The sequence below is a fragment of the Buteo buteo genome, chromosome 8 (genome assembly GCF_964188355.1).
Source record: "Buteo buteo chromosome 8, bButBut1.hap1.1, whole genome shotgun sequence".
In the NCBI taxonomy this organism is placed as follows: Eukaryota; Metazoa; Chordata; class Aves; order Accipitriformes; family Accipitridae; genus Buteo; species Buteo buteo.
In genome coordinates, this window is record NC_134178.1 from 13,265,533 (window position 1) to 13,293,280 (window position 27,748).

Consider the following 27,748-nt stretch of genomic DNA (forward strand, 5'->3'; position numbering starts at 1 on the left):
CCTAAACCAGCGATCTTTCCTTCTCATATTAAAATATCTATATGAACTTTAGCAACCAGAAATTATTGGGTACCAGCTATTTCTGTCACCGAAGTATGGTGAATGGTGGTTAAACAAAGGTTTATTGTGCCACCAATACTTGAGTGTTGCTGATGCAGAAAAAGCAGCATCTGAGCTAAAAGACAATGCTGTGTTGAAGTCATGCATTTTAACATATTATGTCCCTAGAAAAACTAAGTGCAGATTATGCTTGAAATGGTGTTAATCGCATAGCTTGCCTCTTAATGTTCAGGTGTTTGCAGCTTCTATTTAAATGCGAAATTATTCTTGAAAAAGGTAGCTAAATTGTGTCTCAGAAATTAAGTGAGAAAGGGTAACTTTTCATTTAACTTTTTTTTTTTTAAGGTAGGAAGAAATTAGTTAGTGAATAGCTGTTACCTTTAGTAATGTCACTTTCTTTCCCGATCCATGGGGGGTTTTTTGATGGCTGCATCTGTATAGTAGAATTTAAAAGTACTTTTTATAGAGACTCAGAAGGCTTGCAGTACAGAGTCCTAGCCACCCAAGTGAAATCAGGTCTCTCCTTTGGCACCCATCAACTCATGGCTTTACTCTGCAGACTATGCCACAGAAGAAGAGCTAGCCAGGTAATAGGAAAAAAAGTGTAGAAGAGTTTCAGCTTTAATATCTCATTTTGAAAGATTAGGTCAAAGCAAGTCAATGTAATAGGTTGGTCACACAATCAGATCACATCCAACTATTTACAATTAATTATTCAAGCCTTTCTTTGTGCTCTTGTCAATTTGAACAGAAGAGCTGTCAGCTGTTGAGTCTCTATTGAAGACCAGCCTTAGATCGTTATTATTGAACAGCTCCTTACTAGACTCTGGGGCCAATGCTACTGTCAGAAAGAAAAAGAAATGAAACACAGTATATTGACTTTTGGATCTTTTGGATATTATTTATTTAATTTTTCTCCTATCTTCTGTGTTCTTTGCTCTGCAATGTGCTATGCTTTGCACAATGCTCCCTTTGCTCCAGAAAGAACGTAAAGTCAACAAAGCTCAATTTACAGGGATTGCATATATGTTCCACCTTTTCAATGAAAATGCTCTAGGGAGGGAGATACTGTGTCTCAACTGTGGACATGGTGTAGAATGCAAATCCTAGGGTCAGCGACACAAACTCTTGGGGCTCTGCCTAAGAGGATTGGAGTGAAGAAAAAATGGCTTTCTCCTGGGAGATGAAGACTGTGAACTATGAAAGCAATAATGTTGACCCAAATAACAGTTGCTCAAGAGAATGAACCAATGCAGAATTTGCTTAGAATAAATGCCATACAGCTGTCAGATTTTGCTACATTAATTTTCTTTTTGTAAGATTCATTTACGACTGTTCACATCCCTAAGCCATTGGCTGCATGAAAGAGTATACTCAGATTAAAATTGAATATAAGGAAAGAGGAGAAAAACAGTTTTAGTTCAGAACTTTTTCTTCATTACTTTTTTGCTGCCTAGTTTTGAAAAATAGGGATAATTATTTTTAAATGTTCTTATGTGACACTAGCATTTTTTGAATGCTCACGTAAAGTGTGAAGTCCCCAAAACTGCACTGTGTTTTCTCAGGAAAAAGAAGTACATTGAAGCAAATTGGGTCAATATCCTTACTTTAGATGCATTTGTCCAAAAAAGAGTACTTTTAGACTTTATGCATTTAAAGCACTGTGTATAGAGAGTCACGCCTCTTTTCAGGCAACTGTCATGCACAAGTAAGAACAACAGACCACTGGTACATGATTTAAAATCCCTTTTAAGCCATGTTCTGGTGGCTTAAATGAGACTCACATATATGCTTCACAGGTATTATAACGCTCCCCTACTTAAAGGTGTATTTTACCCCCACATGCTAATCCTTTAAAGACAAATTCCATGCATGCAGTTGGCCATTGTTGTTCTACATCTACAGTTGTGCAAGGGGTCATGGATGTGTCTGACATACTTACATTGTGTACGCTACAACAGTTGTACTGCATCTATCATCAGTGCAAAGTACGCACTTTAGATTCTGCACACCTTGGATGGACTGAACGTGCTGTACATGTGTAGGCATTTGTGTCAGGTCAGTCCTGTTTAGGCAACTTTATGCTGCTTGCATTTTCTGGGAATGCAAGAAATGTCAATTGTAAAGATCTTCATGTATAAATGTTATTAGCATGGTCAAGGCCATCTGTGCTAATGTCATAAGATGCTGACAAGCAAGGTCACTCTGTGACTCAACATGTTCTTTAATGGCCTGTGGAAATACAGAAAGAGAGAATGACTGCTCAGGAACACTGCTTAGGGTCCAGGCAATGCTGATCTTTGTCTGCTTTAACATTTTTATTTTGTTGGGGTGTTTTTAATCTAATGCTATGCTTCTTCAAAAATAAGATTTAGAAGTAGAAAAAATGCTTTGTGTGACTTTCAGCCTAAAGTCTAATATTTAGGATATGAGCTTGCAGTAGTTTGTTCTAAAACGCCTCTGTTTTCTTAACATTCATCATTTAAAAGATACAAGAAAACACATTATAGTGACTCTCACTGCTTAATAAATGGTGCCATGCAACCCTAAAACAGAGCTGCGAGGGTTAACAAAATAGATGCTATTCATCATTTGTAGAACTAATTGTATCTTTAAGTACAGGAAAAGCTCAGGAAAAGCAGAAGAATGTTTAACACAGGCTTGCCTGAAACATCAGTCTGGCCAAAGGCTATATTTTTAAAATAGTTTACTCTGAGGTCTTCATGCAAAATGAGCAACAGTGCAAACAAAATGGCTACAGTGTGCTTGAGAACACCGACAATTGAAATAGTAGAATAGTAGTAACATTTAGCTCATACACAGAGCTTTACATATTCAAACTGTGTCCTTCTTGTGTACCTACATAAAGGGTTGAATAGTATCTGGCAGGTCTTCAGGCACAGCATGTAAAATGAGGAGTAAGAAAGGATGCTTTTATGCTCAAAGCCAGGACTGGGATACAGGATTCCCAAATCTGCCACAAACATGCAAGATTAGGCAAATCAATTAGCTTTACTGTGCCTCAATTTCCCAATCAAATAAAAATAAGCAAATGATGAAAATTACCTGAGAAATGTATTTGGGCATATTTGCATAATGTTCCTAATATCTGGACAAGCTTCCAAGTCATGATTCTCTGAGCAGTTCAGAGAAGGCAATAAAAAATCTAAAATACTTACATTTATTCTAAAGGAAAGATGCTTGTGCTTATAATGATATTTTTCTTTGTGCTACCAGTCTAAGTAAAGTAATAGTACAGAATCAAAGTAATGTTTATGAGAGGGTCTGGAACTACACATTCTTCCTAGTTTTATCTCACATATGTCTTTGAAATTAAGTTGGATTGAAATACCCCTTAATCTTGAGTTGATGGTAAGCATAAATCACACTGTGAATTTAATTCATGCTGAAAAGTTATACTTACTGAACTTTTTTAATTCTTAAAAAGTTAGTTTGCCAAAGATGTCATCAAAGAGCCTAACTTGACAAGGCACAGAAAATAAATAGCGTGACAACCATATCTACTTATAACATCATAACTCACATTCAAAGTGTTTCTGATTGTTGAAATGTTGTAAGAATTATAAAACTTTGTTACCAACAAAAAGTGAGGTCTGCATGCACACTATGCTAAAGCCCCGTATGCTGATGCAATACAGTCTGCAATCAGATTCTCGGGAATTGCCTGCAGTTATTTCATTTTAAAATCAGTGTGTGCTTTTTTTTCTTCCAGCAAAGTTGATTATACGTGTGACTTTTCCTGTATAATACTTAGTTGCTATTTTTCTAATATTCCTTTATGGGGTAAATTCATTGGGTCAGGGTCCACAGGAGTCCTTTTGTTTCATTATACGGTATGGAACAGTACACATTTCTGCTCTTACTACTGTCATCCTCATGCTCTGCCTTTTCTTCGGTTGTTCTGATGCCGTGCTGTATAGGAACCCAATGAACGTTCTGTATGTTTCTATGAGGAAAATGTGTACTGAGTCCTAAAAGATGGGACTAGCTTGTCTGGAGACTATTTTTTAAAAAAAAGGTAAGTGTATGAGCGGTAGTCAGAGCTGAATGAAGTTAAAATCACAAAATGCATGAAATGGAGCTCTGTGCCTCACCTGTGTTGTGTGGAAGGGTGAACCAGTGACAGAAGTAGGTTCCCATCATATTCCATAACTAGGTATGTTCAGAGTGGAAATCAGTGTGTATGACAGAGGGCAAGTTTTCCTCTGGAAAGTAGTATTCAACTAATGGTACAGGAAATTTTAAAAAAAAATTTTATTTTTAAAGAGCTCTTGAAAAGTGACTCCATAGGTTTAACACTATTGTCTTGTTCAAAAAGATAGAAATGTACACCATTAATTGCTTTTTTTTGCTTTAAATTTACTCACTGAACACTGGACTCTGTCCCCAGGGGAAGCCAAGCGTCTCCAGGGGAAATTATTTAATGTAGCTCTAATTCCTAGTGGAGCTACTTCCTCCCACAGTGAATATTTTGAATATTTTTTAGCCCAAGAACATTGGTTTACCTTTCCAAATTGAGCGAGGAAGATAATAACTCCTTCCCAAGTCATTACCCTAAAACCAAATTAACCTGTTTAGGTTTTCCTAATTTTACACTCTCAAAATATGTCATTAGGTGAAAATATGATACTGGAATGTACCATATGAGGCTTTGTCTGTTAGTTACTGCGTATACCTTAAATAAAAATTCTGAATGCTCAGATGTCTTATGAATCTTTGAATAGATTTTTTCATGAAGGGAAGTGGGTACTGTTCTAAATTTCTCATAAAACTGTTCCTTCAGGTTGAGATGCTTCATTACCTTCACAGCTACCTACGAATAAATGTAGTTAAACCTGTGGGGCCACAGAGCTGCAGCTGCTCTAATTAATGTAGCATAATATTGATTATTTGCAGTTAGTCAAAATAATTCTGCTGCTGGTGGCACTTATAATTCTGTGTATGCAAGGCTGTGATTTATTCTGATCATATTGTCTATAACAGTACGTATTCTGCATATACAATGACTTCAAACCTATAAACTATTAAGGTGCACATTTGGTGACGGTGACATAAACCAACTGCTGTTCAGGCCAGAGGAGATGGAGGTTGTCCCTTTACTTAACAAGCTTGTGTTTGAATTTACATGTAGATAGAAGGAGAGATGGGTTATGTTCCTTGATGTTGTAAAGAGTAAAGCAAAAGTTTATCTGTGCTAAGCCACTGGTCAGCTCCAGGCTATTTATTTACTTGGGATGCGCCAGCAAAAGCCTGAGAGAATAAAATTTAATCCTCCAGACAGCTCCATATATCATGGGCAAAGCTGAATCCTCTTTAATCAGAGCCCCTAAAACTAGCTAGTGATTTAAAATTATCTGCTTGCTTTCTAGCTGAAATAAGGAAAGCAGCTTCTACAGCAACGTGTGCAAGGACTCAAATCATCTAAAACTGCAGTATTAAAGATTATGGCAGTTTTATTTAATATCCTGGAGGACTGACAGTTAACATCAGTGGGTAGAGAACTGTAGCTGCTCATGCCTAATATCTTCATAAAAGATTAAGAGGGTGAACAATTAAATATAAACATTATGTGATCAGTCACGTTTATACTATCCAATTATAAAGTAGTAGCAATTAACATAACCTAGTCTGTGTACATAAAAATAAAGCTCCTGCATCTCTTTATGCTTTTTAAAAAAAGAGCATGTTTATTTCTCTATAAAACTTGAATACTGCATATGTCATATAGTGGAACTGGTATGGACAATTGGCATGAAATACATTTCTGGAGTGTCAGAAACATGGAGGGGGAAATAAAATATGTTCTGATTTGTGTACTTTGTCTAACAATCTGGTTTTCAGAATGGTCATTATCCTAGTATCCAAACTTATTCAGAAAATGATAGCACTGCACATATAATAGCACTAATGCTCATGTGTCTTTCCTTATTCTGTGATTACAGAAACACAAATGAACTCATGTTACAGTTGAATTTAAAGCAGCTAAAACCATGAATACAAGTACTATCACCTTTCAGGACCCATTTGATTTTTGAGCGTTGTGTTCAGGTCTCATCCTGTCTGAATGTGAACCCAGCACAGTACCAACTCTTGTTCCTATGGTAAAGCTGTAATTGACTCAGCAGATAATCTCTCTCAGCTCAATTTATAAAGCAAAAACTGGAGCTTCATTTCCCTCCCTCCCCTGTTTCTCTTTCTGTGTCTCTTTTTTTTGCTTTATTTGCTTTCTTTCTTTTTTTGTGTTTTTTCCTTTCTTTTTTCTTTTCCTTTCTTTTTCCTTTTTCTTTCTTTTTTACTTTTTTCTTTCTTTTCTCTTTTTTCTTCTTTCTTTCTCTCTCAATTTTATAAAACTTATGGTTCTATATGCAAGAAATAGGCAGGTTTGTTGTTTTAGCTAGTAATATTGCATGCAAAACATTAAGAGAAATTTGGAAACTATAGCTATGACAAAATCTCAAGTTATAAGAGACAGTAAGCCACTTTGGAATGGAGAAGTAAACACCACAGTATCTAGATTTCTCTAAATCCACTTTCTTTGGAGAGCTGCAGAAAGACATGGTTGGTCACTAATATTCCTTAGAGATACAGGTGCCAAAATAATAGCAATTCTATGTTAACTCTTTTACTCCTTAAGCTTTTCTACTTTCAAGGATCAATTGGAAAATATTTCATGGCCTTGCTCCTTTCCTCTCCTGGCATTTTAGAGAGATGGTGATGATGGTTGAACTGGACCTCCCACACTTTGAGCAGCTCTGACCTCCACCGGCCAAGTGGCAGGGTGACTGATCAGTGACAGATTTACTTGTGTACTGATTTAGACTGAGCTGCCACCATATAGATGTTTCTTGAGGAGGGACCTGACTGAGGTAGAGGAGGTGAGGGCAGTAAAGAGTGGTGGTGTAAGAAAAAATCTGTCTTAGTTTTGGGCTACCAGTTCTATGTAAATTTTGCAAAGTTAAGAATCCATCTACGTTACAACAGGACCCATGTCAGGCCACAGGATTGGAAATGTTTATAAATGTCCTTAACTCTTTGCAGAGAGATAACCTCAGGGTTTTTTTATTGAATTGGAAACAGATTATGTGCCTACATAAAATAGAAAAATACCTCATGTAAGGCTGCTTATCTTGTTTTATAAATTTTCAAATTTAATTCGGGGGGGGGGGGAAGACAAAAAGAAAAAAGAAAGAAAGAGAAGGGAAACTGGCTGCTGTGGAACTGAAGAAAACTTCAGACCTGCAAGCTCAGTCTTATGATAGAGATACATCTCTGTGAGCTTTGGGGAGCCTGGAACAATAGATGAAATAATGCAGCAGCCTCCTTTGCCTCAGATAACCACTTGCTATGGCTTTTATGCTAATTTCTTTCCTTGTGTCAGGAAAAGACAGGAAGATGAAAGTCCTTAATATCTTATGAGTAACATTGTAATATGGTGGCACTTGAGAAGCTTTGCTACTGAATTTTTCTCCCAGAAACTGACTCACACTCATGGTGGCCTCTCCAGTTATCAAACCCCAGAAGTATGAGAGATGAAGACCAGGCCATGTAATACAAATAAGTATTTTGTTCTTCACCAGGTACACTGAAGGGTGGAGGTGGTAACACAAGGGAGGGCTAATTCATTGCAATTGATTAAGGAAGAAGTTCATTGCCCTTGGGCTGTAGGACAGTGCTGTGGCTTCCCTCCCGCTCCTGTTCTCCTGGAAGTCAGCTGCAGGTTGTGTCCCAGACAGGGAGAGAGGCAGTCGGCAACAACCTCCAAAGGTGCAATTTGTAGACCTCAGAGCTGAGGGAATATGAGGAGCTAAAAAATATCCGTTTTATCTTCTGTAAGGTCTGCTAGCAGGGCCTATGAGCTTGGCTGCATCCCTGGGGGCAGGTTGTGCTGCTCAGAGGAGCGTAGTCATGTTTTGACCATCTGCACCACCTACGGTGAGCAACACCCCAGGTGTCTCATGTAGGCTGAGTACATTGTGTGAGTGGTGCTCGGAAAAGTGAAATCCTTACCTCCCTCTTTCCCTACACGCCTCTCTTTCCTCATTTAATCTTTGGTCTGTGTATCAAAAGCATTCGCAGGACTGTGACTTCAGGGCACAGTTTAAGCATGGCTGCTTCTAGCACATTTTCCATGCCCAGAGCAGCAGATTGTTTTGCTTTGAGAATGATGTTGTAGCGGTGCTATAAAACTGAGTTATAGGTTACTCTCTACTTTGGCTCTGTGGGGATGTTTCTCCCCTTGTGTGCACAGGTCACGCTGGAAACTTGCTTAGCAGAAGCAGTTCTATCCAACGGAGGTGACAAGTACAGCTGATAAAAGTTTATTTGTTCTATATTATCATTTGGCACACAACTAGAACAGCCATCTGTTCTCTTAATTTCTATCAACCCAATTTAGACTGCAATAACATAATGCCGTTAGATGTGTTTCCAACAAAGTGAAAATCAAATATGATTTTTTTAAACCATCTTGAGGATAACATCACTCCTATTTAAAGACTACAAGCATGCTGGGGGAAAAGGGCATGATAAAAGAATAATTAATGTTACAGCTTTAAAATATTCTCATTTTCATACAAGATTATTATACACTAATTCAACAGGAAAGTGTTCACATTTTCTTATGAATTATACATGAGAACAATTTCACATAGGAAACCTAAACAGAATTATTTTAACTTATTACTCAGACCTGTAAAAGTTTATTTTAATCTCTGATATTATACAGTCTAATGGAAAGTATTAAAAACCTTACATAAGAGCAATTTCATAATTGTTAATGTGACCTCTTCTCACTTAGAGAAATGAACACATGATTTGCTAATGCAGCTCAACTTTAATGAAGCCACTAGGTTATTTAGGGCACTAGTCAGCAGATAGTAAATGAGGGGTGTGTTTGTAAAATGTCATGGAATTTGGGGCCCTTAGCTCAGGTTGGCCAAGCCTAGGTACAACCCAGTTTCCTCCCCCTCTTCCCTGTTTGTTCTCTTCAGGGTCTTACTACCTTGAAATATGTATCTTCAAATCAAGTGGTTTGGTAGTATCTCAAATGAAGACAGAAATTTGAAGTTTCAGTTCATGAATGCAATTTAGTTAAGGAAAGACATGTTGATAAAGTATGCAAACTGTTCAAACATTGGTGTAATGGCAAATGATGGTATGGCTTGGTGAGTTGTGTAGGGAGATTGGATTCTGTGGTAAAGAATTCTGATTTGAACATGTAGTTTTTCATACAGCCAATTGTAGTGTCAAGACACACAGACAATAGGTTGCATCTACAGAATGGGGGAAATCTGTTCTCTAAGTCCATGACTCTAAAAAGGAGATCACAATTTTCAGTGAATAACTGAAGCAAGTTAGCACTGGTAAGAGGACTACTATAATTCCTGGACGCCTAAGTGGAAGGGAAATTTGTATAGAGGAGTGGTGACTTTTTGCATTCACTGTTACCAGAACCATTACTGAACTTATGTGCATGATCCAAACTTGAAAAAGAACTTCAAAAAGTTGTTAAGGTGTTGGGCAAGAACTACAGAAATATTTCAAGACATGAATAATTCATAGTAAATGATTTAGGAAGTTCAATCTGTATAACTAATTAAGGAGAAAGATGGTTTAAGAGGCAATTTCCTCATGTTCTGTAAGTACTTAAAAGGGCAGAAGATTTCTGACTGCAGAGGAAATCTTTAATGAAGGCAGAGTAAGATCTGATAGCTGGGGTCAAAGCCAGATAGACCACAAACAATACACTAACTTTCAAAAGTGAGAATAATTAACCATTCAAATAATTTACCCAGGGGTATCACCTGCTCTCCGCTTACAAGAAATCTTTAATCATGACTAATGTCTTTTTAAAAAAGCTATAGCTTAACTTCCAGGTACAGACTTTGTGCAGGAGTTAATGGGTAAAGCATGAAAGGTGAGAATAAATGACTCTAATGGTCTGTCTAGTCCTTGGATCTATATAGGTTTTTTTCAGTCTCGCAATGAGGCAAAGTTATGTATTAATGACAGATGGGATGTTGGAGAAAGAATTATGGGTTCCATTCCCCGTTTTTCTACTGACTTGTGTACATCGATCCACTCAGTAGGCTTCTCTGTAAAACATTTAAATTTTAAATAGTAATATGTTACTATGCTTGCCCACCTCACCAAGGCAAAAGGTAGTAAGGGTTCCTAACATCCTTTGAACTCTTTGAATGAAACTCATACTACAGATATTGGACCAGGTTTTCAAAGGCACTAAGCACTGAAAGCAAAAAAAAAAAGATGTAAGCTTTCAATGTCTCTGAAAATCAGATGCTGAAATTATAATAATCAAGTTTTCAAGGCATTAATACAAACACTACTGAGGAGGAATAATAAATGGGAATTATGAGCTATATTTTGACAGTGTTCTTTTTAATTGTTGTGAAGGAGGCTTCTTTGCCTTCCTCCCTTGAAGCCTGCAAACAGCCAAACAAATAAAAAGCTTCAGTTTATCTGAAAGGATGTTCCATTTAAAAAAAAATCCTTATTTGGCATATTAAGTAGGTGAGTCAAAAAAATTAGACTTTGTTACAGCAAAGCAAGAGCGATTAAATTAAATGCGCCTCAAGAAGAAAGCACTCCTCTAGATCAACAGGGCAATAAGAGCTTGTCGATCCCCATCCTGGTGCATTTCTAAACACTTTTTGAAGTACAGAAGGCAGAACACTCAACACTTAGGCTTTGTCACAGCTGACAGCCTGTCGGTTTTAATGAAAATGCTCTCCGTTTAGAAGATGACAGAAATTACATGCATTTCCCCTCTTATTTTTCTGTCATCTTTTCTGTCTCGCATTTTTACAGTAGAAGGAGGGGTTGGTTATTAAAGCATTACATAAGTATGCAAAATCTATTAAGAAGAAGAGAGGAAAAGGAAAAGCTTTAGCCCTGCAATTACACACAATGTGTGTTGGTGAGAAATGTACACTGTGGGATAACATCTGATATGTGGCAATAACTATTTACTTTTAGTTATCTTTAAAGAGGGTGAGGCAAAAATCTCTAGATAATGCTTTAAGTGAAGGTTTTATTATACGATTGCCTGAGTAATTTCCAACAGGAAGATGATCTAAGCAGTGTTAGATAGCTCAAGTATGTTCATAACTTCTCCAGAAAATATAGCAAGATAACACTGAACAATTTCTTGGCTTTGCACAGCTTTCACAAACCTCTTTTATTAAGTGGCAGGCTTTTAATAAGTGTACCCACTCTCATTGACCCAGACGTACAACTGCATCTGAAAAAAACGACTTCCAGGACTGAGGAGGGAAGGCTTCACTTGCAAATATGTCACTACTATGGGATCTGGAAATAGCCCACAAATCTATACATATTATTCAGCCTGGCAGTAGTCACTCCATGTTTCCCCAGTTTCGATTCCAGAGCGAGTATTAGCAGCAATAACATGTAGAAGGTAGAAATACTGAGGAAGTGAACTTTCAGCAGCTTTAAGGAAAGCTCTGAATTTAATCTTCTAACTTAATTTCTGTGACAGTTGCTTCATGTTTATCCTAAGAAGAGAGACAAATTTAATTGTTAATGATGGCCTGTGCAGACCATATCTCAAAATTGTGCAGAGGGTCTGAAAATAGTGAGAGCTTTAGAAAAGCATAGAGAAAGGAATCAATTTTTAAACTTTGAACACATTTGTATGAACTTAAACTTGTGCATGCTAGTCACCTCCAACAGTGTGACTCTTTGTAGAAAAGGAATTATGTATATTTAGCAAAGGTGAAACTGGATCCCAGAAAAAGCAAGCTACGTGAAGCCATTGTACCAGGAGCACATTTCTACCTTTCAGCTGTTTAGGTTCCACTTGCTTGACACAAATGCATACCATGTGCAGATTTACTGGAGGGACCAAAATGGTCACAACCATCCCATTAGCACCTTTTTATGTGGTCCTCATCCTGTGATGTGACAGCTGAGCAGTGTCTCCACCAACATCTACCCCTATATAGTTTGGTAATGGGGTTACATACCAGCTTGAAAAGTCTGATCTAAGCCTTGATTGGGCTGTAGAGGACACGTCTGCACAGTATACGCAGTGCTGGTTCAGCAGCCTGGCAGCCCTGCCAGCCGAGTGGCATTGCTGTGGGCAAGCACACGTCTGAACTGGCTGTGCTGTCTAAAGTACAGAGCTGGCTAATGCTCACATAGCTGGAAACAGAAGCAAGAAGAGACTACCTTTGCTGTACCCACCATTAACCCCAAGTAAAGTCCTTAAATGTGATTCCCATCTCCTGAAGCTGTCATTTTGAGCTGCCTACAGACTAAGGGAGACAACTGTCCTTTAATTACCTGTAATCCTTATAACATATTTATTGGCAAAGGTAGATTTTCTTTATGGATATTTCAGTAGTGCTGCATCTATCTGCATGTGACACAGAAGTCAAACAGCCCATGGTTTTCACACCAAAATTCTAAATATCCTTCTAACCTAGAATTAGGGGTAAAGGTAAATCTTGTTAAAAGGTACAGATGCTGAGTACCTATGTGATGAGGAGATAGGGTAGAATGGCACAAATGTTTATGTCTGAGTAACTGGGGACTGTGAAAGGAAGAAATACTCAACATACGACATTACGTTATACCTAGGAGTTACAGTGTGAGGATCAACCAAAAAAAAAAAAAAAAAAAGTATTCTCTGACCAACGGGAAGCACTTCTTCATATGAATCATTATGAGCCTGCATCCCTAAGTGGCAGTAGGATTTTCTTTGTTGTGGCTTTGGAGCTGGACTGTATGACTGACAGCAGGTAAAGGACAATCCTGTGATTGTTAAGGGGGTTCACTAGGTGATTGCCTGCACACTTGCAGACTATGCTTTCTGGTTGCTAGTAGGTAGCTGTTAGCTGTCTGGTATATGTAGAAAACCTTATTAGCATGTTTGGTCAAGCCAAGCTATTTTGTGACTAGCAAATAACTTATTAGTAATTGAGAAGCATATTTTATTGGTTTAACTTACTGTTATTAACTGTCTATATAATTTCCTCCAAACATTATAACTAATGTCTTAAAATACAAGATGCAAGATAGCTTTTCTTTTCTTGTGTAACCATTTCAATGCCATATTTCAGACACCTGGCTGTGAAACTGAAATATTACGTATTCAGGTGCTTTTCCTGCTACTCTCAACACTACATTTGTTTAAAAGTAATTTGTGTTGAAACACAAGCCTTCTGTATGCAAGCAATTAAATTTCCAGAGGCATATGAAGTCAATATGGCCTCTGGATAAGAAGGAACCTCCCTAGCCTCTAAACCTCCCTCAGCTGGAATATAGTGTTGCTCATGGCTGAGGAGAGTACTCTTGCCATCCAGTCCTCCCTCCTCCTTCAGACCTTCCCTTGCCCAGCTCTTCTCCTTCAGTAGCAGGCAAGTAGCTCAACACCTTCTATGCCTCCACTCCAGGGATTTATTTTGTTAATATACTTCTTAGTAATGGCACATGTTATTTGAACAAACAAGGTACTTCAGAAGGGTATGCGCAGTGTGGTTTATGCTTTTCCAAAGTTGTGACCTAACTGCTTCCATGCTTGTGCCTTGACCTTCAGGAGAACAGGGCCAGCCAAGACAAGTCACCAGTGTGATTATTTTATAATACAGTATGCATACAAGGATGAGAGAGGTAGGCTTCTCTTGCTTTATTCAATATTCTCTGCTCTAAGGGTCAGTCCTGTCCCATGACATTAAATGGTTGTTAGAATTATTTTTTTTCCATTTCTTTCAGATTGTGGTTTAAAGGAGATTGCCCTTTGTAATGATACCTTTTCCTTTCTGTCTTTTCTCTGCTGGATTGCTTTCCCACTGATGCATTTGTGAGCAAGCACCCTGACTACACTTAATTATTAAAAAGTCATTGCTCAAATAGAGCTCTGAAGAAAAGGAAATACTTTTTACTGCCTGTTACTGAATATTAGTTCATGATGGCTTTCATCTTTGTGTATTCTCTCCCGTAATTTTGGAGCCAGGAATGTTTTATAATACATAGGTAGGGGTATGTGTATTGTAAGAGCTACCAGCTACTAGAGAAAAAATAGCAGACAAAAAAGAAAGAAAAGATATTAACATTTTCTCCAGCATAAAGTTTTAGAAAAGCATGCATAGCTTAGACTGCAGTATTTTTTAAATGGAAAGAGTGACCAGGTGAGGCCCAAGTTTGCAATGCATTCTAACGACATTACTTCCATTTATTGTAATATGGGAAAAGCTTTAGAGTAAACATGTTCCATGTAGATGTTAGTTATTTGTGTCCTTGCTTTTAGAACATGCAGTTAAAACAGAACAGAGGCATTTGTGCAGGTGTCAAATGATCAAAATTGCACATGTGTACATACATACCATGATGTTTTCCACATATTCTAGAGTTAATAATAAAAAATACATATTTGAAGAGAATTTCAACTATATTATTTTCAATTTGAATGAACACTGGAAGAAATGGTGACCATGAACATGTCAGTCTTGTTCAGGTTTAGAGGGCAGTCACTTTGCAAGACTTAATTTTCTTCCTGAAATAAAGCTTTCTCTGTAGAATTTTAAAAAAAAATATATCTTTGGGTATTAAATAACACATCCTGTGCTATTTATTTAAGCCCTTCTTTTAGACACAGAGTCTGTCTACCTGTTTATATTGTGCTTCTCTAATCACAGACTGCAATATTATTAAAAAAAAAAGTCCACAGCAGATCAGATAATGTATTAACTCATCTTCTGCCAGTAGCTTGGCCGTGGAAGGACTGAACTGCAGGGAGCTCAGCCTGTCCTACTGAGCCCTGGGGTGCGTTAACCCACGTGAAACACGGACAGGGTGGGGTGGGACTGTTCCTGACACTTGTCCTGTCTAGCTTGCAGCTAGCACAGGTATGTACAGCCTCACTGGGGTCAGCGGTGGAGGCAACATCAGCAAGGCTGGTTTTGCTGTCCGTGTTTTCCCATCACACCTGCAGCAGGCTGTTGAGCGGGGCTGTGCAGTACGTGGGTCTTATGGCTGGAATTCTTTAGCAAATATGTCCCATATTCTTGGGGTAAAAACTTCCTCCTTTTGTGAGTTTCTCTTGCTTTCACTGATGCCTTTAGTTTTACTTTTTACGATCTTTTTTTTCGCAGTTTTCTGGTGTAGCTGGACAACAGATGCCATTTTTGGCTAATATTGTTTAATTATGCATGCTGTCCCAGACTGCCTTTCTACACGTACAGCTCTGCTGGTCAATTGCCATCATATCACTCTACAGTATTGAATTAAACTGGATTAAATTCTGCATTGGTTCTTCACCCTGTGTTATATTTCAGATGCCTCTTGAATATTGTTTGTTGATTGTGATATAGATGATGGTGCATTTCTTTCCTTCATTCCTCACATTTTCCTTACAGATCCCTATCTTTTTTATAAGAAGTGCACATGAATGAATATCTTTATATGCATTTGCAGTGAGTACTTAGTAAACTTATAATTGGCAGTTTCTAGAATCTGGCAAAAAAGCCTCCAGAACCCTCCAGCCTGTGTCATCCATCCCACAGTGTGAGCAAGGAGAACACAGCAAGAACCTGCAGATATTTTAAACACTGCAAATTCTTGTGTCTTTCAGGACCTAGATTTCTCATCACATCCACGGGAGCCTTGTATATTTTAGACGTACAGAATGAAGATGGACTGTACAACTACCGATGTATCACAAGGCACAGATACACTGGAGAAACACGACAAAGCAACAGTGCAAGACTTTTTGTATCAGGTACTCCTTCATATATCATGTTAAAATAACTACTGTATATGCCTCTCTCTAGTGTGCTAAACTGGCAAGGCAGGTTCTTGTGCCCGTATGCGCTAACAACTAAGTTGTCTATCAAATGGAAGGTAGAAGTGGTCAGCTGTGAGCTGCTGCTGCAAAATAAAATGTCCCATTTTAAAATCCCTTTTACTGTTTTTCACCTCCTATTAGATATTTCCAGAGAGCCTGTAAGGAGCACTGGCATTTAGTACAGTGATTTTTAGTAGGTTTAGAGAACTTTGTAAAAGGACTATGGATGGGATTCATCCCATTAAAAGTAGACTTGCACAGTGAAAGTATCTAGTCACCTTAACTTCCCTTTGTAACCAAAGGAGAGGAACACTTTTAGGGGTAGTGTATCTGACCTATTTCAGCTGCCCACTTTGAAGTGAGATGAATTGCCCCATGGTGCCTCTTTCTCTGTTAACCATAGCAGGAGCTCAGGACATTTAGCTCAGCTGTAGATATTTCCACTGCAGGAGTCTCAGGTTAGCTCAGGTGCATTTCAGCCTTCCTTTTCATTCATCACACTCCTTCCCTGGGGAAAACAGTGTGTTTCCCTGCTTTCAGGAGGGATCTCCAGCCAGAAGGGGTACATGACCTCTCCTAGTCCACCCAGGGTGCTGCAGGTAGACAGGAGGGTTAGCTGGTTCTGTCCGTGGGTAGAGATAAGAGTCCCAGGGCAAATGGCCTTATGCAGCAGGTAGGAAAATGAGAAAGTATTGGGCTTATTTTAACTTTTCCTTGTAATCATAAATCACCTCCTAATTATTGTGATGGACTGTTGAGTTCCCCCCCACACACACACACACACTAAATACTTAGGGCTGTCGGTATGGTGCTGCTCCAATCCCACCTTCTCCCCATTTTGTCTCAGTGAGAGGAGGTGCCAGTTGTGGGTGAGGTGAGAAGGAGGAGCTGACCCCAGGTGTGGGTTTGGAACTTGCTCTCAAACATCTCTGTATAGGATTAGCTCTTCTCCACCTTCTCTTCTTCTCCCTCATTTTCTGGTTGCCTGTAACTGTACCCTCTGTTTGCACGTGAACAAATCTGCAACTGTATTCCCACATCTATAGAGTTAGCTAGGACTGTATCTCTCTTCTGTCTCACTGTATCCTTCCCATACAGAAGACATGCCCACCATCCCACTGAAAGCCCCACAGAGCTTTTTCTCCTTTTCACTGTTACTAAGTTGCCCTAAAGATCAGTCAGGGTATGGTGACCTTCACAATCTAACAGTCAGTGGGGTCATTGTCCTTTTGACCTTGTCCTCTTGTCTTTTGGTCTTTTTGTCAGAAAAAAAAATAATCTAGTGATTAGGTCTCAGCTCTCCACCCTCTGTTCGAGAGCCCTAACTAAGGGAGACAGAGGTGGGCACAGGGTTTTCCATTAGTAACATACTTACTGCCCTCCTCCACAATGGTCATTGCTGAAAGGATTCTGGAGCCCTCTGAACACACAAGTCAGTACTTAAATATACTAATGATAAAAAAATAGTGTGATTGTTCAGGTTAGAATCACTTACCAGTCAGATGCAGGAGTTTCTTCCTTTGATATGTGTCTCCTGTGGGAAAAACTCTTGCCTCTGCTTTTTCCAGCCACATGAAGAAGTAGTTTTCCTGCACAATAATCTGCCTGCTTTGGTCTTATAAGGATAGGCAGGGTCCTATCCTTCTAGCTGGCTCCATAATATGGTCTGCTTCCGTATGAAATCATGCTAAGGCTGAGCCAGTGGTAACATAAATAAAATCAGGCTTGTATCTTGGTTACCACGGGAAAATTTCTAGTTACTTCACTGAACAAAAGGGGAAAAATGAAAGCTCTGTCTTCTTTGTAATTCAGGACAATCACCCTAAAAGATGTGCTGTGTCTGGAGTTCCCTTTTCTATTCTCCTCCACAGACCAAATAAAACCAGGAAATTTTACTTCTGTGCAAGACCTGGCTTTTTTTAATTCAATGGGGTTAATTTTCTTTATCAGATCTATAGTGGGGTCTGATTTCCAGTCCTGTTAGTCTACTGAACAAGTGCAGCAATTGTGGGCAAGAGTTTCTCTCTTAATATTTCTCTAACAGGTTTTGTTTTTCCTTTACTGGAATTTATATTTTGAAATAGTGAGTCCTTTAAGAATGGAGATCAGACAATCCATGAACATAGTTGTGAATGGTCTGCTTGCATGAGACCTACATTTTTGCCTGCCTTTTACATCCATAAATATTCTCTGCTTATTTGGGAATGAAATAGTTTGTGGTCAGTATTGATCATAGTCTCTTGACCACATTTTTAATACAAGTTAAGCTTTGTTATTGTTTGAAAGAGTGAGAAAGGTAATGTGCATATAATAGCAAATACACATGTGAATAAGTAGTATGCCTATGAACAAAGCAAAGTTCCAAATTTCATTTGGAGTAAGAATATCTCCTTGAAATCATGTGGCCTTTCTAAATAAAATTAAAACCAAGGCCATTAACATGCTACAGAATATTCCTCTAATGCCCATTATAGCATGTTTTTCCAAAAATAATTTTGTCCAGCCATGAATCCCAGCTCCCAAAATCTTTACCATTTTTTAACCCTCACCCTCCAAAAAATCCTTATGATTTTGAAAAAGTAATGAGTTTCTTGCTCTGTCCTTCAAAGAAAATCCGAAGTAGAATATTTTAGAACAGTATTTTGCCTCAGTTTTTCTGCTGTTGTCCTTGCTAGAAGTCATTTGCAGCTGACTGTTAAAGCATAGTAAAATAATAATTCAAAAGAGTACATACCACATATTGGAATTGGGTTATGTTACTTTGCTATTTGCCTCATTGCAGGTGATTGCAAATGAACCTTGGGATTTCTTTTGTGCTTTTTTCTTGTCTTTTTTTTCTTCTTCTTTTTTTTTTTTTTTTTTCCTTAACTGGAATATATGCAATGTAGGAGATAACAGTCTCTTCCAGGGACATCCCAAAGAGATGTTTCTACCATCCATTTAAATATATAGGTACAGAGTGCAAGAAAGCAGGCCACTGGAATAATTTTTTGTGTATCCCTGAATATATTTGAAGTACCTCCTCTACAAGAACCAACTCAAGGCTTCTCAAGTACATAGGCAAATCCCAGTTTAGCTGTTCCATGGATGGGACTCCAGCCTGGCCTCCTCCTGCTAAGGCTCAGTTTGAGAAGGGAAAAAGTGAAGAGAAGTGAACCTGGCATGGAGGACCAAGGGACTGGTGTGCTGTTCTTGAAGGGTGAGAAACGGTAGCTGCAGAAGGGGGCTCTGCCTCCCGTGGCATCTGCTGCCGTAGCCCCCAGCTCCTGGGGGCAGCCCACCTGCCTTCCCAGGCTTCTGCCTAGGCACGGGGGCAGGCGGGCAGCAGCTGCTTTGCTGTCACCATCAGCTTGTTGTCCGAGGTGGTTTCGCACTTTGCCTGGGCCCAGCGTCAAAGCATGTGTGGTTCTCTGCTGCAAACTAGGAGGCTGTCAGAGTGTGATACTTACTAGCCCCAACTTTTCCTTACCATTACTTTAATTCCTCCCCTGGTGGCCCCCATCCTGCTTTGAAGTCCATGCGGTACTTTGTGTTTTTCTACTTAAAGGCTTGCAAATGGGACCACATATATCCTTCACAAAGTCTTTTGAAGTTAAAAGTGTATGGAGAAGATATGAAGCTACTGTGAGTTTTGAGTAGAAATGCGCAGACAATACCTTTATAAGTCAGTTCTATTTTTTTATTATTTATTACTTTCAATTGAAAAAATTGATTTCGTGTAGATGCGACCTTCCTAAGAGCAGGAGCTGTAATTTCTTGTGTGCTTACGTTTTTACTGATTTAATTCCTCAGGCTGCACAAAAGAATCTATGCACTGAAAACATAGAAGCCTCATGACCCAAAAGGCGAGAAAAGAACTGGCTAATCAATTAGTCAAATTGACATTGGCCTTCCCAATAGCATCCTGGCAGATTGTGCTTTCACTAAGCCAGACATAAACAGCATGGCAAGCTCAAAAATATAACCCTTCTTGATGCCAAATATGGACCTTGAGGCTACTGATGCATGCAAAATCATTTGTTTAACTACTGGCTGACATGTTTCTAATGAGACACACAGTAAGTTGCTCTAAACTGAATGTGGTTTTGCCTTCAGTGGCTCAACTTTTTGCTGGCATCTAGAGAGCAGCAAAACCCCTGTGGTTGTCTTTCACTGAACTTGGCATTTAGGGTTTTATCTCAATATTCACAGAAAACTTACTCAGCCCATTTGTTTACCATCACAATTTTAGTTTCTGGATTGATAGTATAACTTACATAGTGCCTCTAGGTATTTGCTCTCAAGCATACTCTCCCAAGTGTGGCTGCAGTTCATGAAGATATATCTAAGCTAGTTTTAAACTAGCTAGCTCAGGTACTGATTACACTATTGCTTGAGTAGCTTAAATTCAGCATGAACTGCTTCTGTAATCTCTCCAGCTCCTAACAGGAACCTGCTGCAGCTGCCCTGTGAGCAGTAGCAGAGCTAGCTAAGTCAAAGACCACTTGAAAATGTCAAAATGATTGCAATCACACCTACACCCAGGCAACTATGATGTAGATATACTCAAAAAGAGATCGGTGTGTCAGATAGGAGTAAAAGCAGTTGATCAGCATGTGGTTTCTTTGTGAGACAGAAGTCCTAGAAAAGTGGGTGCATGTGATACGAAAATACTTAGATGAATATTTGTTGATTTATTGTCCAGTATTTCTGTTGCAGTAGCTCCAGGATGGGCTTCCATCATGCTGCATGCTGCACAAAACTGTAAACCACGTCAGCCTCTTCCTGCAAAAGTTTTCAAACTTCAAAAGCCAGAATCACAGAGTAGTATTTCTGGTGGAGTACTTGCACCTCTGGTGAAGGCACCTTGCTAGACTTCTGTGAGATACGTAAATATATATCAGGTGCTACCCAAGTGTGTTGGTCTGAGAGCTGCTTTTCTCAGTAAGCTGAGCACAAAAAGTTGGAGTATTAAGCTGTAAGTTGGTCTTGTCACATTAAGTTCTTTTTCCAGAGAGGAAGAAAAGGCTTGTCTGTCAGTTAGACTGCAGATGGAAATTCCTGTGTCTTTGCCGTTTTCTTTCCTGACACTTGCATAGATTGCTTCTTCAATTCAAAGCCTTCAGACCACCAAGAAGCATGGAGAATCTGTTGGCTTCATTCTAGCAAAGTAGTGCAGGCATAACAGTAATAATTGTTAAGGCAACACATTTCTGGCTCTCCATTCCTCTGATAGGGCACATGAAGGATGACCAGAGAAATGGTTGCCACCTGGAAAAAATCCAGTGAGAGGATTTCCAAGTAACCATGAGATGCTTCAGTAGTACATGCTGCTGGATCCCAGCCACCACTACTGAGATATTACAGACTGATGGCTGGGTCGCAGTAGCAAATTGTAGTACATAAAACACTGGGCTAGTGAGTCAAAAAATGCAGGAGAAAAAATATTGGCACATTGCTTAGTGAATGAAAGAATTTTAATGCTTCCATTGAAAACTGCTGTTTGTTCTTTCAGATCCAGCGAATTCAGCTCCATCTATTCTAGATGGGTTTGACCACCGTAAAGCCATGGCAGGACAGCGAGTGGAGCTGCCTTGCAAAGCATCAGGGCACCCCGCACCAAAGTATCGTTGGCTGAAGGACAACGTTCCCTGGGAGCCTGACAGCAGGTTTCGGCAGACAGTTACAGGTCTGCTGATCGAGAACACGCGCCCCTCAGACTCAGGCAACTATGTCTGCGAGGTGTGGAACAACTATGGGACTGCTGAGATGATAGGACGACTGTATGTAAAACGTAAGTCCTGCACTGAGTGAAGATCTCAGGCCACTTCTTACTTGGGTGTTTGCATCAGGGAAGATGTTGCCATATCTCGCTGTACCTTCTGTTTTGTTACTTTATCTTAGTAATGCTTAAACTTCTCAAAGTTGTGGAACAACAGAAAGTAGGCTCTGTGGAGATGCGTTAGTTAGACAATTGAGCGATCAGAAGTGCAAATAGATGCAATTTCTAATGTAGCTATATAATTTATCACATGGAGGATATGTAATTTAGAAGCTTGAATTGGATGCTTAAAAAGAAATTGCAAATGTTCTCATGAATAAAGCTGCCAAACTCTCATTGCCATGACTCATGCTGTTCGGTAATATTGAATACTCATACCTCCCCTCAGTTGAGTATTCATGTGTGAATATTCTGAATGTTTCACAAATTCTACAAAGATAATTATTACTCAGAAGCACTGCACTGGAAAAGTGTTATTCTTCTATTGTTAAAAAAAAATCATTTCCTGGAATAGAAATAATGCTTTGTGAACTAACGTTTCCACCTATACAGCATGACTAGCAAACTGAAAAGGGAGAAGTTTGTGAACAGTTCAGGCCATAAAAATGTCTTCACAAATAATTACACATAATGTATTTGGGCAAAATAAAACCGAGATCAAAGATCAGTAATTCGTGAATTATAATGGAGGAGATTTGCTTCTAAATGTATTCATAAAAATTAGTTGAATTCAGTCTGCCTTGTATGATACAAAGTCAAAACTTCCAGAGACATGATGTAATGGTATTGCTAGTGATACCAAAAGTATCCCCTGTGCCTGGTGATACATTTTACTTACTCAGCCCTGTCAAACAGCCAGTAGATTCTTCTGGATCAGATTGGCGGGAGGCAACAGTTGGGAAAAGGAGTTTTACCCTCCTCTTCAATGGAGGATGTGGTTCACTTTCTTGCACCATCATGGCTCTGAGATGCTGGTGGTGCACTTGAGTGTGTCTATTTTGTTCAATGTGTCATTGACAGTTTTGAGCCATTGTGGTCATTTTGATAGGAAATAGGAAATATAGAGATATTCAGTGACTAGTAATATGCATATAAGCACAGATTAACTGTTGTTCAGGACCATTGTAGAGGAAAGGTCTGTTACATACGTGTCTGTGATCCAGAATGACTGAGGCCACTGATCTGTGTAGTTTTTTCCAGGCCTCTGCTCCCAATGGGCCGCTGAATCTATGTGTGTTATATACGCTAACCTGTGTGTTATAAAATGTTCAGTAAAGTGAATGAGTTAGCTGAAGAAATTTTCATGTATAAGCATGTGTATACATATGTGTGTATGGATATATGCAAGCTGGTAAAAAAATAAGTAGGATCAAATATATTCAGTTTCAGAGATGATATCAATGGTGATAATAGTCCCTTATCTTTATAAGGAAGTCAAACCAATAGATACAAAGCATGAGATGAGATCTGCATTCAGTAATGCCGATAACTGTTAGGTGGCAGGATAAAGATTGTTTTCCTTGCATTTATGTTTATGACGTTTCTTCAACACTGTTTATCCTTTTTTTACAATATAAAATTTTCATTACCTATGTCCCACTGTTTCTTAAGGCTGATTGAAAATATTGTAGTCCTCCAATGTTGAAACAGAAAATCTAGTGAGCCCCAACACAAAAACAGTTCCATGTGGACAGATCTGATGGATACTTGTGAGTGTACCTATGTTAACATTTTAGCGTGGATCTTCCACCCTTAAAAGCTAATCTCCTGGTTGTTGGCATTTACTGCACTTGTTCACATCAGGGAGTGGTTTTGGAATGTGTAAACAGGGTTCCTTTCACAAGAAATTAAACCAGAAGATGAGCTTCAGGACTGTACCTAATGCACCGGTTGAAAGGTCTACACTGAACTAACGTGAAGTAACGTCCTACCCTCCCAAAACATGTGTAGTGCCATTGTTAGGCCCTCAGCAGCAATGGTGTTACTCAGTCAATCTGCTCCTACTCTTCATTTAGGCATGGGATTATATCATGTGTTGAATAGGTTATTTCTATAGATCTATGCTTTGTGTCATGGATATTGGTGCCAAAAATGCTTGTTTAGAGCAACTACAGTCATCTATTGTTTGTTTGGGGTTTTTTTCAGAAGGGTATGGCTGTGATTTTTGTTGTTCTCCTTAATTGAGAGTTAATTCGTTACTTGCACATAACTGGACATGTATATTTAATGTTTTCTATTTCCCTTTCCCTCTCCCTTATTTTGATTTAAATCTTCAGAACCACTAAAAGCCACGATCAGCCCACGGAAAGTAAAAAGCAGTGTTGGTAGTCAAGTGTCCTTGTCCTGCAGTGTGACAGGAACTGAGGACCAGGAGCTCTCTTGGTATCGTAATGGTGAAATCATCAACCCTGGTAACAACGTCCGGATCACTGGTGTCAATCGGGAGAACCTTATTATGGATGGAATGGCCAAGAGTGATGGTGGAGCTTACCAGTGCTTTGTGCGCAAGGACAAGATGTCTGCTCAAGACTATGTTCAGGTGGTACTAGAAGGTCAGTCACTACCTGTTTAGCGATTCTGGTCTCCATAATAATATATATGTCCTCTTTGGTGCCATCGTTGTATAGTGAGGGTTTGTGGACCCTAAAAAACAGAAGAGGGTACTCATGAACTGTGAGTGGAGTTTATTGTGCCCCATTCTGAGAAAAAACTAATAGAATGAAAAAATTGATTTTAAAACAAAAATCCCTCCCAAGCAATCCTTCCAGTCAGGTGATTTTTTTTTTTTGGTGGCAGTTGATGGTGGTGCTGCTGGTTATTTACATTAGCTTTTCAGCAGGACACAAGAGAATAGGTCTCCACTCAACTCCAAAAATCTTCTGGGCATGGTTTTTCTGGTTGGGTGTATTGGCTGAAGGCTTAGATATCATCTTAACTGACACAAAGTCCTGCATGATAATCAAGTGAGGAAAGTTATGAATTTGTACAGAGCCAGATCACTAATGAGGCTGTAGTGCAGTCATGTCATGGATGCTATTTTTAGAGTCTTTATAGAAAAAGAAGAGATTACCTGCCTGGATCGAGTTACCTCGGCAACCATCTGCCGTGACTAAGAAAGCCTAAAGAGCATATAGATAATCTATCATGATGTCGAGAGAGTGCAGGTTATCAGAGAGCAACAGCAGGAAAGATTTCAAAGACACTCAGGTCTCACTGGGAAAATAATGTCTGCTTTCATCTCCAAAAAAAGCCTTTCACTTGAATTAAAAAAAAAAAACAAGAGGAGGAGGGGTGGCAGAGGTACATAGTGTGCACACTCACAGATTTATTGGTCCTGTGTCAGCTTTCTTTCAGGATAAAAAGCTTTTTTTTTTGTTGCTGTTGTTTTGTTTTCTGAGGAGTGACAGTATCTAATGCAGCAAAGGAAAGGAAGAGTCAGAGATGAAAATAAATAAATAAATTAGAACTCTCTCACCTAACCAATGGAACAGAAATGAAAGGGAGAGGGGAGCAGTGGAGAAAATTATGAAATCAAATAAAATCAAATGCTCTTCCAGGGATGCTAAGGTCTTTCAGCAGTCTCAGAGTGGCAATGCCTTATGGTTTTTACTATGTGGCAAGCAAGGGAATTTTGCAGCTCCGTTTTTAATTCTGTTTTGTGGGAAGTCTTGCACACATCATGCCAGTTCCCTCACTTTCCTGCATGACATTGCACTGAAATCACAATGTAAGAATTGTGATTTCCAGGTGAGTAATCATGGTTCAAGCCTCCCAAACATATAGGTAATACATAGCAGAGTGTATATGAAGCAGCAGTACATAATGTGCACAAACAGTGCATCACACAGACCATGAGACTTGTCAGTCATGTCCTGACATCCTCTGTCCTGTGTAAAAATGAAAGGAATTATCTTTAAATGGCTTCATGTACAAGGTGAGTTTTCAAGTGTCTTTGGCCCCTCTCTAGGTAATGAGGTGCCTTTTTCCTTCTGTTTCTTGCAGGCAGTAATACTGCGGGAACACTGAAGTTACTTACCTTACTTGCCACTTAGCTCTTTAAAAGCAGACAGTAGCCTGCAGCACTGTTGTCCGAACTTTGGACTGGATTGCTTCCTGTGTTTTGCATACTGCTCTTGGTGTGTGGCCTTTTGCTCCCAATTACACTGAAATTCCTTCCAGATGCAGCTTTGAAAGTGTGATTTTCAAAGGAGAACAAACATGCATTGCATGATCTCAGAAAGAACTTCCTAACTAATAGCAGAATGTCGGCACTCCTAAATAGTACCCCGCTGAACTCTCTGGATAGGTGGTTATTTAATCCTGCTCCCTACTTAGAATCTCAAAGTTTCTGTCTCCATCCATTCTATTTATTCACTTGCCTAGTAGAGGCTGAGTAAATTGTGACACAGATCATGAGAGAAAGCATTTGAATGCTCTCATTTCAGAGGAATATTTATCTGTAGCACAAAATGACCACAGAAAGAAATGGTCATCACTGCTGGTACTGGCAATCTGTACTCAGAAAAGCTTAATTTAATACTTTTCTAAATGGGGTGTTGTGGGTCAGGAATGAACTGCATTGGCACAACTGTGTGAAATTAGGTTATGCAAGTTATGCCTGGCTCTTGCCAACAGGATTCCTCCTTAGCTTTCCAAGGAGCTGAAATCTACCAGGAGAAGAAAAATTCCAAATTTGTTGAGGTTTTGCTGTATGTCTTTTGTGATGAACTGTGTATGGCTTTAACACTTTTCTGCAAGAACCTGGCAGTTCATATTGCTGTGCAGAGCCCTGGTCTGTGCTTTTCCTTCAGCAGAGTCAGTACCAAGTTTCTCAGAAGATGAAAAAGAAACCTGCAGTAATCAAAGGATCATTTAAGTACTCTACTGCCAAATTTGTTTCCCTCTCTCAATAATTTGAGTTACATCCTGGAACACAGTTGTTTGCATTGCTTCTAAAAAACATCTTGGCTCATGTGATAGCCTTCAGGATAGAGGGAACAAGCTTTACACCATGTAAATACTATTCTGCTTTTCTTTCCCTTGGCAGATGGAACTCCCAAAATTATTTCTGCCTTCAGTGAGAAAGTGGTGAGTCCAGGAGAGCCAGTCTCCCTTATGTGCAATGTGAAGGGGACTCCTCTGCCTACGATCACTTGGACACTGGACGAAGATCCCATTGTGAAGGACGGCAGTCATCGTATCAGCCAGATTATCACCTCTGAAGGCAATGTGGTCAGTTACCTGAATATCTCTAACACTCAGGTCCGAGATGGTGGAGTTTATCGCTGTACTGCCAACAACTCTGCTGGAGTCGTCCTGTACCAGGCTCGAATAAACGTAAGAGGTGCTTGTCAAATCAGCTCCTCAAAAAAACACACATAACTCATTGTAGTGGAGAAGAAGATTGTTGCATGTGATGAAATGAGTCTTGGAATGCCAAAACCAACTTACTGTTTTTCCTCTCCTTTTCTTCCCCACTCTCTTTTCTCACCCTGCCTCTCCAGCCCCATCTAGAAAGTGTATGGTATGGTTAAATGTTGGAAGAACCCTTTGGCTTGTGTTCTACAGTCTATTTTTCCTATACTCATCTCTATTAGTTCACGGTTTCTTTATTTTAGTCCTGCTGTGCATGGGGGTTTTTCTTTTCCTTTCCTCTTTTACTTGTCCAACATTCATTGTAATTATTCATGTATATAGTACTTTAGCTTGCATTTCTAACTCTACATGGCATAATACCCATCCTCACGGTATTATACTTTATATATGTCAAAAAAAGCGCTAACTTTGTCAGCATTCTCATGTGTAACAGGATTCTAGCTTTATATCAGTTTTGGTATTTCACATTAATTAAATCATCCTCAGCCTTTTAATTTGTAATGCAGCAAAGATTTTATCAGGCAAGTGTTGGATAATGCAAACATATACCCCCACATAATTAGTATGTATGCTGCAGGGTGAGGAAAAACTAGAGCATATAAAGATTAGGGAAACTGCTTAAGTAGCTCTTAAAGGAAAAACTGTCAAATGCTAAGAAGTGTTGTGCAAGCTGCATCAGTAAATGTCTTTAACGTTTGTATATT

The 27,748-nt window shown here is 39.1% G+C and overlaps 1 protein-coding gene across 1 annotated transcript in view; it reads left to right on the top strand.

Annotated features, from left to right (window-relative positions):
* DSCAM (DS cell adhesion molecule) overlaps nucleotides 1-27,748 on the top strand; it is a 412,072-nt gene that overhangs the window by 209,973 nt on the left and 174,351 nt on the right. Inside the window, exons 5-8 of the mRNA XM_075034798.1 lie at nucleotides 15,695-15,841; nucleotides 21,402-21,680; nucleotides 23,945-24,220; nucleotides 26,716-27,012. Of these exons, the coding sequence (XP_074890899.1) occupies nucleotides 15,695-15,841; nucleotides 21,402-21,680; nucleotides 23,945-24,220; nucleotides 26,716-27,012 (999 nt within the window). The remainder of the gene's footprint in view (nucleotides 1-15,694; nucleotides 15,842-21,401; nucleotides 21,681-23,944; nucleotides 24,221-26,715; nucleotides 27,013-27,748) is intronic.